The sequence below is a fragment of the Hordeum vulgare genome, chromosome 3H (genome assembly GCF_904849725.1).
Source record: "Hordeum vulgare subsp. vulgare chromosome 3H, MorexV3_pseudomolecules_assembly, whole genome shotgun sequence".
NCBI lineage: Eukaryota > Viridiplantae > Streptophyta > Magnoliopsida > Poales > Poaceae > Hordeum > Hordeum vulgare.
In genome coordinates this window covers 596,795,303-596,808,597 of record NC_058520.1, presented here as the reverse complement: position 1 = coordinate 596,808,597, position 13,295 = coordinate 596,795,303, and the positions used below count along the sequence as shown (strand labels likewise).

Below are 13,295 nucleotides of genomic sequence, written 5' to 3'. Positions count from 1 at the left end.
AAATAAACAAGTATACCACTGCTCCCTTCGATCCATATTAAATCAGCATCAATTACCAAAGTTGTACTAAAACAGGGTCAATTAATATGAATCAAAGGGAGTAGTATACATGAACTGTAAACTTTGTTTTCCACTCAAAAAAAGATAAAGAAAAACTATGAACTTTATTTCAGCACGGACGGTAGGCAAATAATACACACAACACAGACAAATCATACACCAGACTAACTACGCTCCCTGCATCATTGCGTTGACGGCGAGCTTGATCCGGTCCTTCTTCCCGGCGAAGTGGGCGGCGAGCTGCTCCCTCGGCGGCAGGCATGCACTGACGGTCGCATCGGAGACGTAGTCCTCCGCCCACCGGCGGAGCGCAGGGAACTCGCCGGCATCAACCAGGCTCGCCCCGGCAACGTCCTCTATCACGCCGAGCAGGTGCGACAGCCCGCAAGCCGCCAGATCCAGATACCCGACCGCGTCGCCGGCGAAGAACCGCTTCCCCTGCAGCCGCGCCTCTAGCAGCGCCAGGTTGGCCTTCGTCTCCCTTACGAACCCCTCCCGCGCTTCCCCGTCGTCCATCCACACCGCCATCCAGAACGGCCTCGAGCACTTCATGTACATAGGCAAGGTTGATCCGCCATGAATGGCCAGCCATGTACACGGTATGTGAAGAAAGTGTGGTACTTGAGAAGAAAATCATACCTTTTGCTCGATGAACTGGGCCCAGAAGCGTGCCATGGCCCTCCCGTAGGTGTCAACGGGGAGGAGCGGCGGGCCGTCGAAGGCCTCGTCCACATATTCGACGATGAGGAGGGACTCTAAGACGGCGGGCCGGTCACCGTGTAAGAGCACCGGCACCGTCTTGTGGATGGGGTTGTGCTTCAGCAGCAGCTCGCTTTTGTTGTTGAGGTCTTCAAGGATGAGCTCAAATGGGACGCCCTTGAGGCGCAGGGCCACCTCAGCGCGGTGGACAAACGGGCTGCCGAAGGCGCCGATGAGCTTCACCGGTTCCGCCATTGCCGATAAGCTTGCTAGGGGTGCTAGACTAGCTTGGATGTCGACATTTATAGGTCTAATGGGAACTGATTGATCCAAATGGTGCTGATGCCTCTTGATGTCCAGCAAAGATCGGACTAACATGCAATTCTTTTGGTAGTTTTGCTTAGTCAACTATCTTATCAGTCAAAAGGAGAAAGATTAAAAAGATTTGTGTCTCAACCGAGTCATTGAAATCGGGTCGATGCTCACTGTTATTGATGCAGGTGCAGGTCAGACAACCGATTTGGTTTACCTAGACAATATAGAATGCAGTGGGCAGATCAAACAGAGGAGATAATATAATCTACCAAAACGATGGTGACTTTGTTTGACATGCGTATCAATTAATGTGGTAGTACTACTATTGTGTACGTTTCCAAGCGAGCAATGGCATCCGAAGAACTTAGAAAAAGGTTGTGAGAGTAGGATGAAAAAAAAAATCCACCCCTTTCCCCTCCCTCGCGCTGCCCCCGCGGGCGTCTGAGGAGAACCTAGGTCGCTGCCGTTCTCCACCCTTCCCTTTCCTCATCCCTCCCCCGCAGCCGGCAGCGTGCGCCGACGGGCAAAGCCCAGTCGGTGTGGGAGGCGGCGGGACCTTCTCTCCCTCCAGCCAGGACGGCGCTGCGCGGGACGTCCCCTCCTGGTGGTGGTGCGGCGCGTGCGTGTGGTGCGGCGGTGTGGCCATGCGTGCTGACGGCGTAGGATGTGGCGTGTGGCGGCAGTGCGGACGGCTGTGCGGTGGAGGGTGGATGCATGCCCTGGGAGGCGACGGTGGCTTGGATCTAGGTCGACGCTTGCAGGAAGTGCGGCCTGACATCTGTTCACGGTGATGAGCGGGCCGGTGCGGGTGCTCCTGGATGGCCAGCCGCCTAGCCCCCTCTTGCTGGTGTGCGGGGTCTCGGGCGGTGGTTGCCGCGTCCTCTCCCCTCGGGCATGAGGCGATGGATGTCGGGATGATGGTCACAGCCTTGGTGCTGGACGGGGGTGACGTTGCACTTCACGTGGAACTGTCGGAGGAGGTCGCTTGCATGTAAGGCTGTCCGTAATAGAAGTATCATAAGTAGTATCATGCATGCCAACTAGGCAAATTCGATGATGTGTCATGGAATTAAATGTAGAAAGAGAGGGTTGAGTATCATATCATGATACCGTATCATATTAAATGATGTACTACTTTGTGTCTTACATGGCAATAAATGAACCATCCTATGATACTATGCATTACGGATGTGGTATCATAGACTAGTATCATATGCATGATACTACTATACGATACTACCCATTACAACCAGCCTAACCACTGCTTGGTGGCCGACCGCCATGGACTGCCTTCGTCCGGACTTGGACTGCCAAATCCGATGTGGCGCCTAATCCTCCTGGTTACGCGCGTTGCTAGTGGGTCGGCGTTGCAGGCGAGCCTCTGGTGCAGAAGTTTGACTTCGTCCTTCCACCCGGGGCCGGCTATTCCTAATGCGTGCTCCGGCGCTTGTGGGTCTGGGAGTCGGAGTTGCCGGATCTAGCCATCTAGGCCACCTCTGGTCAAGCCAATGTTAGATCTTGCAGGCTGGATGGGTGGTGTCCTCACGCTATGGCGTCAGTGAGGGATTGAGGCGTCTTTTGGAGGGGCCGTTATGCTGTCGAATGGATTGGCGCCATTGACCGTGGGCATGGCGATGTGTGAGATCGTCTGGGGCTTGCTTGATTTTGGTCGTCGGCGGTCACTAGATCGTGTCCCCTCTCGGTCCACCGGGACTATATCGGGACACCGGCGTGCGCGTTTCCTACAGTAAAGACGTTGACCCAAATCTGGCGGCTGATACCAGGCTAGGAGTGGATGGAGTGCCTTTGCTCCTCGTACCGTGGTTTACGCGATGTGGTGGGATCAATTGGCAGTATCACGAGACATGGATGCCGGGGCGGCGGCCCCGGGTGGAGGTCCGTAGGGTAGGCTCTTCGGTAGGAACCACGACGGCGGTGATGGGTATGCTTCCTGGTCATGTGGGCGTGAAGGGGTGTTGTGGTGGGAAGATTGGGCTCGCTTCCTTTCGTCAGCAGTAGCGATGTCCAGATCTGGTACTGGAGGCTTGTGCTCGTTGTGGTTGTCCTGGGTGCCTCGTGCCTTGGGTGAGCTACCGAGTGAAAGTTTCGCGCTTTGACGCCGGTGCCGGTGATGCTTGCGGGCATTGCTCACCTCTTGAGGTCGTCATTGTGCGTCTTCTCCCCTTGCGAGGGTTCCAGGTGAAGATCTGCTCTTCTTGGACTCGGTAGCGCCGACGCTTGGCTCTGTCCTCCCTCCTGAGGGCGTTATCATGGAATCTAGGTGTCCTAGTGTGTGCCCATTGTTTTCAGGCCTACCTGTATTAGTGTTCAGTAGCATTCCTGTGTGCGCGTTGTTTGATTATCTCGGGGTCTGCTTAGTAAGAGGGCCACCTCATTGCCTTGTATCAGTAGGTTGTGTACTGATGTTTTTATATAAAGTGGGGCGTGAGCCTGTTTCCTGAGCAATGGCATCTGAAGTTAATGTTTCTTGATCGACATGCTGACATAGAAAGTAGATCATGGACTTTTATTTAATTTTTTTGTTAGCTGTAGATTTTTTTTTTGCTGACATAGAAGTATGAATAATTTTATGAGAGAGGATATGCTTCATGGATCTATAAATGGTTATTTATCTGTTAACTGCTGACAACAGTCAGATAGAAATGGTTATTTCTAGGTTATATACTGATGTCATAGAATACTCCCTCCATTGTCGTATACAAGGCCATTTTGTTTCTCGTATCGAACCGAAACTTCTTATTTTGGTCAAAAAATATGAGTTACATGACATCTAAAATATATCATAGGAAAGTTCTTTCAAATGTGCATCCTGGGCATATAACTCGCTTTTGTCGGTAGAGTTAATGGTCAAATTTAGACATGAAAAATGTGTATTAGCCTTGTATGTTGAGATGGAGGGAGTATTATTATGAAGAAAGCTCTCACTTTATTTGCCCCAGTTTAGCACAAACCATAAAAGAGTATTACAGTGCAAGGAAAAAAGGATAAGATTGCAGGAAACAGATCGAAAACACAAAAGACAAATTAAAGTGGACAACTTCACTATTGTGGCGTCGTCATTGCCATTGATCGAAACATCTCCTCGGCGATGAGCTCACCCCTCTCCGGCAAGCATGTCTTCACATCCTCATCACTAGCGTACCGTCTAGCCCAATGGCAAAGGGTCGGGAACTCCGCGTCGGTGACCACGGTTACTCCGGAGATCTGCTCCATGACTCCAAGCCAGTGTGCCAGCACACTAGCGGCTATGTCCACGAGCCCGACGGAATCACCACCGAAGAAACTCCTCTCCCCGAGGTGCTCCTCAAGCAACGCGAGGCTCCCCTTTGCCTCTGCCACGGACCGTCTTTGTGCCTCGCTAGGTTCCATCCACAGCGCCGCCCACAACGATTTCATGCACTGCATATTTAATCAACATACTGTTTCAGATCGCCACATTATTGCAAGCAATTATATATCAATGTTTTGAGCCACCATGCAGGTATGCCTTCTATCCAGGCCTTCTAAATTTGCATCAAGGTTCGGGCTCTATCACTTTCGAAATTTTCTTTTTTTGTTCCTTCAAAGTAAAACAATATTTGAAATAGCAACTTTCCAGGTAAACAACACATGAATAATGGAGTGCGCAGAAATTGTTTCACGTTTTTCTTGTAACATAAATATCTAAAACACTAGGGTTCATTGCATATATTTCTGATGCTTAAAAGGATAAAAAAAAACAGTTCTGCATAGTGCAGTACTCATGTGCTCTAGGCCTGCAAAGTTCAAATGTATTTATTTTCTTGAGAAAAAAAAAATTCCGCGCACAGATCTAAGTTCTCAACACAAAAAATGGAGCTCATTTACAGCTTTGCATATACCTTTTCGTCGATGAAGTGAGCCCAGAACCGGGCGGTGGCACGGGCGTGCGGGTCGGTGGGGAGGAGGGGTCGCCCGGCGAAGGCCTCATCCACGTACTCGATAATTACGAGCGACTCGCTGATGGCATGTCTGTCGCCGTGGAGGAGCACGGGGACCTTCTTGTGGACGGGATTGTGAGTGAGCAGCAGTTGGCTCTTGTTGCGAAGGTCTTCGACGACGAGCTCGTACGACACTCGCTTCAGCCGCAGGGCCACCTCTGCGCGGTGGCTGAACGTGCTGCCGAACGAGCTGATGAGCTTCACCGGCGGCTCTGGCTCACCCATTCTTCTTGCTTGAAAGCGAGCTCTTCAATGGTGTGGTGTTGTGCCGTGTGTGCTTGTGTGGTCTGGAAATTTAAGTAGGATACTGATGCTTCTCCTGGAAGATTCAGCTCTGCACAATTTGACATTGTTTTTTTACCTTCGATAGAGTCCTCCTGTCTGTATGGGACCAAGAGTACTCAGTTATTAGTGATGCCTCTTGAAGATTGAAGTTCAAACAAACTTATCTTGCCCTCCGCCCAACATACTAACGTGGCTGAAAGAATCCCTAGAAGTTCCCGTTCATCAACGAAGCTCGGAAGCGGTGAAATCTTTTCTCGTTACATTGATCGGTCAGATACGAACCAAATGTTGGATGTGAAAATCTGGTTCGAGCCACACCGGCCCTAACTGCACCCCCACATGTTCAACAATTATATAGCTACAAAACTATTTTTATATAGTTTAGACAAATCAAAGAAATATATAATCAAATTGTAAGAGATTTGAGAAAAAAAATTTGAACGGTAAAGCGTATCGGCGGCAACCGAAACCACCTCTGTTCCACCAATATTTTTCTCTAGCGGTAAGAAAATACCTTGTTTCAAACTAGGCCTGTAGTGATTAAATCTGGTTTGGTTTCTAATAAAAATTAAATCAGTTGGACCTGTGACGTTGTGAATTCACTCTCCGCAGAACCAAGGTTGGAATTTGCGATGTGAAAGGAACGTGATAGTACAAACAGCTTCCGGAGGTTGGGGAAGAACAGTTGTGCTTATTGACAAAGATCAAATCCAAGTTCAACCTCGGCGCAACCCATGACATCCTTCAAGGTTATTCAATAATAGGAGAGGGGAAAATCAAAGAAACAACTTGCTATAACATGCAACCAGCGGTGGTCATGGAAGTCTAAGAGTCCATGAAATAGGTGGCGGTGCACTTGACTATCTCGACATGGGAGGTGGAGGTCTTGTTAATATCGTGGGTGAGCAGCGGTGGACTAGTTGAGGATAACGGTAGTGGTGGAGGATTAATAATTATCAAGCTTGATACTATCTAATTGGACGGCGGCATCTTGGTATAAGGCTGCTCATAGTGGGGAGTAACTTAGCCAAGTAACATGCACATGTTACTGGTCTATGTTACTACCTCCATAGTGGGTAGTAACATTTGTGGGATGTCATATTAATTAGGATATAGACTCATTTTGTATTGGTATGTGTGATGTTACTGTAACATAGCTAGTCACCACAAACACCTCTCTCCTCATTAACTCACTGCCACATAAGCAAATTTGCATTGTAATGTGTGATGTTACTACTATGTTACTCCCCACTATGGCCAGCCTTATGTGGGTGGGGGGCAAGGGCCTTTATAATAGCTGGGTGGACGGCGGATGCTTTGATAGTATCCGGATGGGCAATGGGCTTGATATTATCTCGGTGTGCGATGGAGACTTTGAAATTATCAGGGTGGGCGGAGGGTTTGAAATTATTTGGATAGGTGGTGGTGGCTGGGAGCTTGATAGTGTCGGTGTCGGGGAAGATGCCAACGACGGAAGAGGTGTCGGGTTTGCATACCCGTACCCTGCTTCACAAGTAGGCTCAACGCAGCCGAGCAGCGCAAGCAATGTGGCGATCTTGGCCATCATCGCCACGGGTTGTGCCTTGTGGGTCTGTGTAAGACTCTTGGCACTCAAGATGGCCACATATAGCCTAATGTTAGCTCCAACATGAGAGATACATACGCCAGCAGATGCACCGAATGCTGGCTGCGCTATAGCTCAAGGAGTTGACATCCCTCTGCAGTCGAAAGTAAGCCAAAGTCTCTGTTTAATACCACGTTCATCCTTAATTTTCATAGAAACCACCGATCATTGGCGCTATTCGAAGAGCAACTCTCTTTAGTTTCTTATATCTGGGTACCGAGGAACAAAGCACTATCCTGTGCAAAGGAACAAAGAAAATTCATGATTTTTCTTTTTGCAGGGATTCCAACTGCATTTTAGACCTTCAGTAGTACTATCATCTCAGTGGAATCATTATTGGGCCCTTTTCACTAGTAGACCAATATATTACCCTGGCACCAAATTAACTTAATTTCATAATAAATAACATAGACGAGCTGATCAACAGCTCAACACAAAAGAGTTATTTTATTTGTGTACACACAAAACGTGTGTCCATCATAACGAAAGGAAACGACATCAGGCTACAGCCTGCAAAGCATACTGAATCGGTCTCCCAGCAGCACTAGTTGAAGATTTCTATAGCCACTGCCAACAGCAACTTGGCCCCAAAGCGCCGTTTGCTTCCCAGGTTAATTCTTCTTCTGCAAGGCAGATCAATAAGATATCACATGAGAACATCATAGAAATAACAACATTAGGTTTAGCTGGATGCATATTACTCAAGCAAGCAAAGCTGCAACTCTACCAGAAACTAAACATCTCCCTCGCCCCCAAAATTTAACACCCAGGCCTCATCATCTTAGAGGGTAATTCATCCAACATCCGGAGCAACAACAACAATACTCCAAACATAGCTAAGTACGACAAACTGAAAAAACAATGCAACCAATGGATTATTTCCAGCAGCAAAAGCGACATTTCTCATCAACCTTCCAACATCTCATGTCCAAATACAAAGACCAAAGTTCTGAGACAGCAATGACTTGGCTAAACAATGGGCATCTACATTGGCCTCGCGACCTTCACAAGTAAAATCCATCTATTATAAATCTTTCCTAATGCAATCACACTCTTTTTTTATAGACTTAGAGGCTATTCGGAATCCCTCTGTTCTGCAACTCCGCTACGGAGCGGAGCGGCCCACAGTTATATTTCGGAGAGCGGCTAACAGGCTGCTCCACGTGCTCCGCTCCGTAGTGTAGGAGCGGAGGGTTGCCGAACACAGCCTTAATGTGAACTCCCAAGTTTGGCCCCTGATGAATGGATTTATCAACCTCGACACATAGTTTTGTGCGGCATAATTTCCATTATGTGATCAAGATAAATAGATAGATTTACCAGGTGTACGAGGGAAATTATCGCTCCCACTCATTGCATGCAGGAGTGAATGAAGCGGCATGCAGTACGCAAGACTTTCTACGCAATCCAAACAAGGCAAATTGCTAATTAGATTGCAATCTCCCTCAGCAGTATGTATGGAGTACTATCTATTGTCATCAATTAGAGAAATAAGCAATTAATTTGATGAACATTACTGTCAAATATTTGAGAAAGATAGTGAGCGAGCTGTCCATTCATACACAAGTTTATTTACATTTGCTGCTAAACAACCATTTCAATATTTCGATTAACAAACATAAAATGCAAAACTAATCCATTAATAAGAGTCACAAGGGAGTAAATGTACCTTGAGAACTCCTGGGCAGTCCTTATACGCATTGTACTGCATCAACAAATGCTTGGAAGGACCCAAGCCAGCGGTGCAAAATCCTTCGGCACTACTCGCCCTGGGTAGTCGGCAATAATTTCATGAAAAGTTTTGTAAACCAAAGAATACTCCCTCCACTCCCCAAAGTTTCCAGTAAAGTACAAACAGTCTCTTTGAACTCCCGGATGATCTGGACCAAGGCAACCTACAAACTCATGACTATTGAAGAACAAGCTACAACCACCAAGGCTATCGATCCTCGTCCACTTCCTGTCCCCGGATTGCCACTGGAAAACATGGTACAACCCGGTTCTAAACAACCCGGTTTTGATAATAAGCAATATCTCACCATTGCATTCGGCGAGCGAGACCGCCAAACTATCAGCTGGAACTGTATGTGCACTAAGTTCATCCCCAAGAAACGACAATACCACTGAATTGTTGTCAAACTCGACAACAGCAAGACGATGATTTGGATAAATCAACGCGTAGAGGGTGCCTTTCACGAACATCAGACTGTAAAGGCCGTAGCCTTCATCGATCTGTGCCGCTTGCCACTGAGCATCCCCAATGCGGCAGTAGTATATGTCGCGGTGCCTTGGGGTGAATGCAAGGACTAGGTCATCGGAAAAGAGAACACCTCCAACATATTTCGGAAGATCGGGCAGTCGAGCTCGCTCGCCTGTGAGGAGGTGGCAGATGCGGAGCTGGGTGCAGCAGGGTCTGGCGGTGGTGCTGATGTCTCGGATGGCGACGCACCAGCCAAACGAGTTGAAGAAGGTGAGGTTGAAGGAAGGAGGGGTGAAGAGCCGGCCGAAGCAGCTGTGGCTGGAGGGTCGATGGGCCACGGGGGCGCGCGGGAGGCGGAAGCGCAGGATGCGGCGGAGGGGGACGTGGAAGAGCGCTTCCGAGGCAGAGGTCTTGTGGTGGACGAGGAGGAGTGGACCCTGCGAGGCGAGGTTGGACGACGACAGCGGGAGGCGAGCCCGGTAGGCGCGGCAGGCGGCGCGGAGGGCGAAGAAGTCCTCCAGGGTCGTCAGGCGGCTCGCGATCAATGGGATCAGCTCAGGTAGGAAATACGGGGACGCTGTTTCTTTGGTGTTTGTGGAGGATGAGGATGAGGACGAGGTGACTGTGGAGGCGAGGGCGGTGGCCGGCGGCGGGGACCTCGTCCGGCGGTTCCCTAACTTGGCCATTCGCATGCCTCGCCGCCGCATCTACACCGAGTGCAGCGCTGGGTTGGCGAACTGGGTTTGCCTGTTGACGTGTAGATCATGTGGTCATATTCTGTTGTATATACATGATCTCCTAATATCTAGGACGAAGATCATAACTATAATTGATATTCCTACCAAGTAGTTCATTTGGATCATAACGACATCCATGATTTTTCTAAGCATCCCAGATTTGAACTATACGTAGACTCCGGAACAAAGTATCTGCTCGAAAGCCAGCTGGCTAACGTGCCACTCGTATAGGGCGTTCGGTTTGGCATTTCTCTCGAGGCATATACTATGCGTGTAACGCTACTGTCAAAGAAAAAACAATATGTGTGTAAGAGCGTCTCCAACAGCCGCGCTTCGCGCCGCATTCAAAAAATGTGTTGCCGCGCGTGCTTCGGCTGGTTTAGCGCGGGGATAGGCGCTGGCTCCAACGGCTGCGCTATAATGCAGCACGCGCGCCGCTCCAGCAGCGTCCAAAAATACAGCGCGCGCAGCACGCACAAACCACATATACATTTCAAAAAATAGGAGCAAAAATGATAAATAAACAAAATAAATCAACAATAAATAGTCATTACAACTCAAACAAATAGTTTATCGTTCAGTCCAACAAATAATGCAATAAACACAACCAATAGTTCATGAACAATACAATGTCGAATGCAGAAATCATGCTCTTTCTCGTCCATGCCATGCCAACCACTCTTCAATCAGATCCTTCTGAAGTTCATTGTGCGTTGCGGGACGTCGAATGGCATGATAGGAGGCAACAAAACGGGCAACCCTTTCAGCCCTCCATCGCACTCGCACGGGATGTCCCAAGAGCTCATACTGTGAGTAGTCTAAATCTTAGCCATGCTCATTCTCGATGATCATGTTGTGCATGATCACACAAGCGTGCATGATGTACCAAAGTATTTTTTGATCCCAAAGTCTAGCCGGTCCTCTCACAATAGCAAATTGGGCTTGCAAAATCCCAAATGCTCTCTCCACATCTTTTCTAGCCGCCGCCTGAGCATTGTGGAAATCAAGATTTTTCTTACCTTCCGGCTTTTTCAACGGCTTCACGAAGGTTTGCCACTTTGGATAGATGTCATCTGCTAGATAATAGCCATAGTTGTACGTACGGCCATTTGCTACAAACTGCACCGGTGGCAACTCACCATCTGCAATCTTATTCATCAGTGGTGACCGGTTGACAACATTGATATCATTCAAAGATCCAGGCATTCCAAAGAATGCATGTCAAATCCAAGTCTCCTGATCGGCCACCGTTTTAAGGATTATAGTGGAACCCTTTTTTGACCGTGGAATTGCCCATGCCATGCCTTTGGACAATTCTTCCAACTCCAATGCATGCAATATATTGAGCCAAGCATGCCAGAAAAGCCGCAAGCCTTGTTCATCGCCAATAGCCTTGTGACGTCTTCAGCAGTGGGAGATCTCAAATACTCCTCGCCAAACACTTGCATAATTCCCACTGCAAAGCGCTTGACACACATGATGGCTTGGCTCTCACCCATAGCCAAGTGATCATCAACTAGATCAGCCGGGATACCGTATGCCAACGTACGCAAAGCGGCTGTCACCTTCAGAAAGGTGCTATGCCCGAGCTCTCTGGCGGCATTCCTCCTTTGCTGGAAAAACCGGTCATGGCTCACTAGTTTCTCTGCAATGCGCTTGAATAAGTCGGTGCTCATCCTAAACCGGCGACGAAAATACGACTCCGGGTATGTGGGATTCTCCACGAAATAGTTCTTCATCAATCTGTTATGGGCATCAATCCTATCTCTCCAAATTTTCTCCCGACCCATAACCGAACCACCGTGCTTCGGTTTTTTATTGATATGCATAGCTAGGATCATTGCAAGATCCTCCTCCTCTTCCATATCAAATTCTTCTTCGGAAGAATCATACGACGAACCCATCTACAATGTTTAATACTATACTATAAAAACTACAATTCAAAACATGCACCAAATTCATAAAGTTTGAGCAATACGTACCTTGTAGGCGTTTTGTCGAACACCTTGCGGGCGCGCTGCGGCAGCGAGCGCTCGGGCGCTGTTCCTCGGACGACGGAGGCGCGCGAGGGCCGGCAGGGCCGGCGGGACTAGGAGGAGGTGGGGCGGAAGCGCGGCGGCGCGGGGAGGCCGGGGAAGCGCCTGAACGGTCGCCGGGGGATGCGGCTGGCGGCGGCAGCGGAGATAGCCGGGGAAGCGCCTGAAAGGTCGCCGGGGGGCGCAGGCGGCGACGGCGGCGCGGGGATAGGCCGGGGAAGCGCCTGAATGGTCGCCGGGGGGCACGAGCGGCGGCGGCGGCGCGGCTGGATGGGGGTGGAAGTGGGGAGCGAGCGCAAGAGAGTGGAGGAGCGAGCGCGCGAGAGTGAAGGAGCGAGCGCGCGAGAGTCCACCGCGCGGGAGCTGGCGCAGCAAATAAGCGGCGCGCGATTGCGTTTCGGCCAGCGCTGAACTGCATATGCCGCGCGCGCCGTTTTTGCGCGCCCGCTAGAGCTACCCGTCGTGTTGCGCGCGTGCTAAAACGGACTATTTTGCAGCGCGACGTTAGTTTAGCGCGGCTGTTGAAGATGCTCTAACACACGGAGAATATTTCAGGCTAACTGTGAATGCGTGGCTAGGTTTGATTAGAGGCATGTTGATGGTCCTGGCCGGGTTGGGGTACTGGCTTTGTCCATCTAGTGTTTCTAATTCGTTGAATTTGACGAAGTGATTTGTCAAACGAATAGACAACATACTTCCACGTGGCTAGGTTTAGTTTTCCTAATTGCTAGTCGGAAGAAGGGGTGCCGCCCGTTACGAGACCGACGGCTGTTGGAGTAGAACTCCGAACGACGATGCGCGGAAGTGCGCTGCGCTATGGACGGACAACGCCTTTACGTCCGGCGGAGGTTTCTCCGAATCGTCGGCGACAAAGCTAAGGAAGCCGAATGGGATCTCTCGGTCAATGATAATGATAATGACGAAAGAATCCCACTTGCGCCAGAAATCGCCAGACGCACCATCCCATGGTGATTGTCGAGGCAACGATCCTGACAATGAGTACTAGAGGTAAGAACGAGGGGGCGAAGCCTAGCTACAGCGCAATCGTATCACTTAAATTTGGCGAGATCGGACCCCTCTTGAAGAGGTAAAAACCTTACGTCTCATGTCTGGAGGCTTTGTGTTTTCTCTGAAGGAAGGGGGGGGGGGGGTTGTGATTACAGCAAGATGTTGAATCCTAGCTTGCCACGGAGCTCAAAGGTTGCTTATGTAGAGTGCGTCGAGCCCCATTAATGTGTCGTTTCAAGGGAGATGATGGAGAACAACTAGGGTACTACCTACATCACGGTTTAGAAGATAAAGTTAAATTTACGTGCATTTTCACAGTAAACAAGATTTAAGACGCGTTGTATTTACTCC

At 49.3% G+C, this 13,295-nt stretch overlaps 3 protein-coding genes across 3 annotated transcripts; all 3 read right to left on the bottom strand.

Moving 5' to 3' along the window:
- Positions 1 to 145: 145 nt before the first annotated feature.
- Positions 146 to 1,196, bottom strand: LOC123440936 (probable glutathione S-transferase). The gene is made up of 2 exons (XM_045117473.1): positions 700 to 1,196; positions 146 to 606 (listed from the first exon to the last, which is right to left on the bottom strand). Exons 1-2 carry the CDS (start codon positions 1,135 to 1,137, stop codon positions 229 to 231), a joined length of 816 nt encoding a protein of 271 aa, XP_044973408.1. The 5' UTR covers positions 1,138 to 1,196; the 3' UTR covers positions 146 to 228.
- Positions 1,197 to 3,998: 2,802 nt separating this feature from the next.
- On the bottom strand, positions 3,999 to 5,321 carry LOC123440935 (glutathione S-transferase U8-like). Its single transcript, XM_045117472.1, has 2 exons — positions 4,956 to 5,321; positions 3,999 to 4,494 (listed from the first exon to the last, which is right to left on the bottom strand). The coding sequence occupies exons 1-2, from the start codon at positions 5,277 to 5,279 to the stop codon at positions 4,138 to 4,140; spliced, it is 681 nt and encodes a 226-aa protein (XP_044973407.1). The 5' UTR covers positions 5,280 to 5,321; the 3' UTR covers positions 3,999 to 4,137.
- Positions 5,322 to 8,673: 3,352 nt separating this feature from the next.
- LOC123442177 lies at positions 8,674 to 9,849 on the bottom strand. Its single transcript, XM_045118247.1, has one exon. It carries the CDS (start codon positions 9,847 to 9,849, stop codon positions 8,674 to 8,676), a length of 1,176 nt encoding a protein of 391 aa, XP_044974182.1.
- Between the last annotated feature and the right edge of the window lie 3,446 nt (positions 9,850 to 13,295).

Bases quoted from the DNA above. Each gene is read 5' to 3' on its own strand.
- LOC123440935 (XM_045117472.1), bottom strand. From the start codon at position 5,279: ATGGGTGAGCCAGAGCCGCCGGTGAAGCTCATCAGCTCGTTCGGCAGC. The intron at 4,495-4,955 runs GTATATGCAAAG...TTAAATATGCAG, and splicing joins CTCACTTCATCGACGAAAAG to TGCATGAAATCGTTGTGGGC.
- LOC123442177 (XM_045118247.1), bottom strand. From the start codon at position 9,849: ATGGCCAAGTTAGGGAACCGCCGGACGAGGTCCCCGCCGCCGGCCACC.
- LOC123440936 (XM_045117473.1), bottom strand. From the start codon at position 1,137: ATGTTAGTCCGATCTTTGCTGGACATCAAGAGGCATCAGCACCATTTG. The intron at 607-699 runs GTATGATTTTCT...ATGTACATGAAG, and splicing joins CCCAGTTCATCGAGCAAAAG to TGCTCGAGGCCGTTCTGGAT.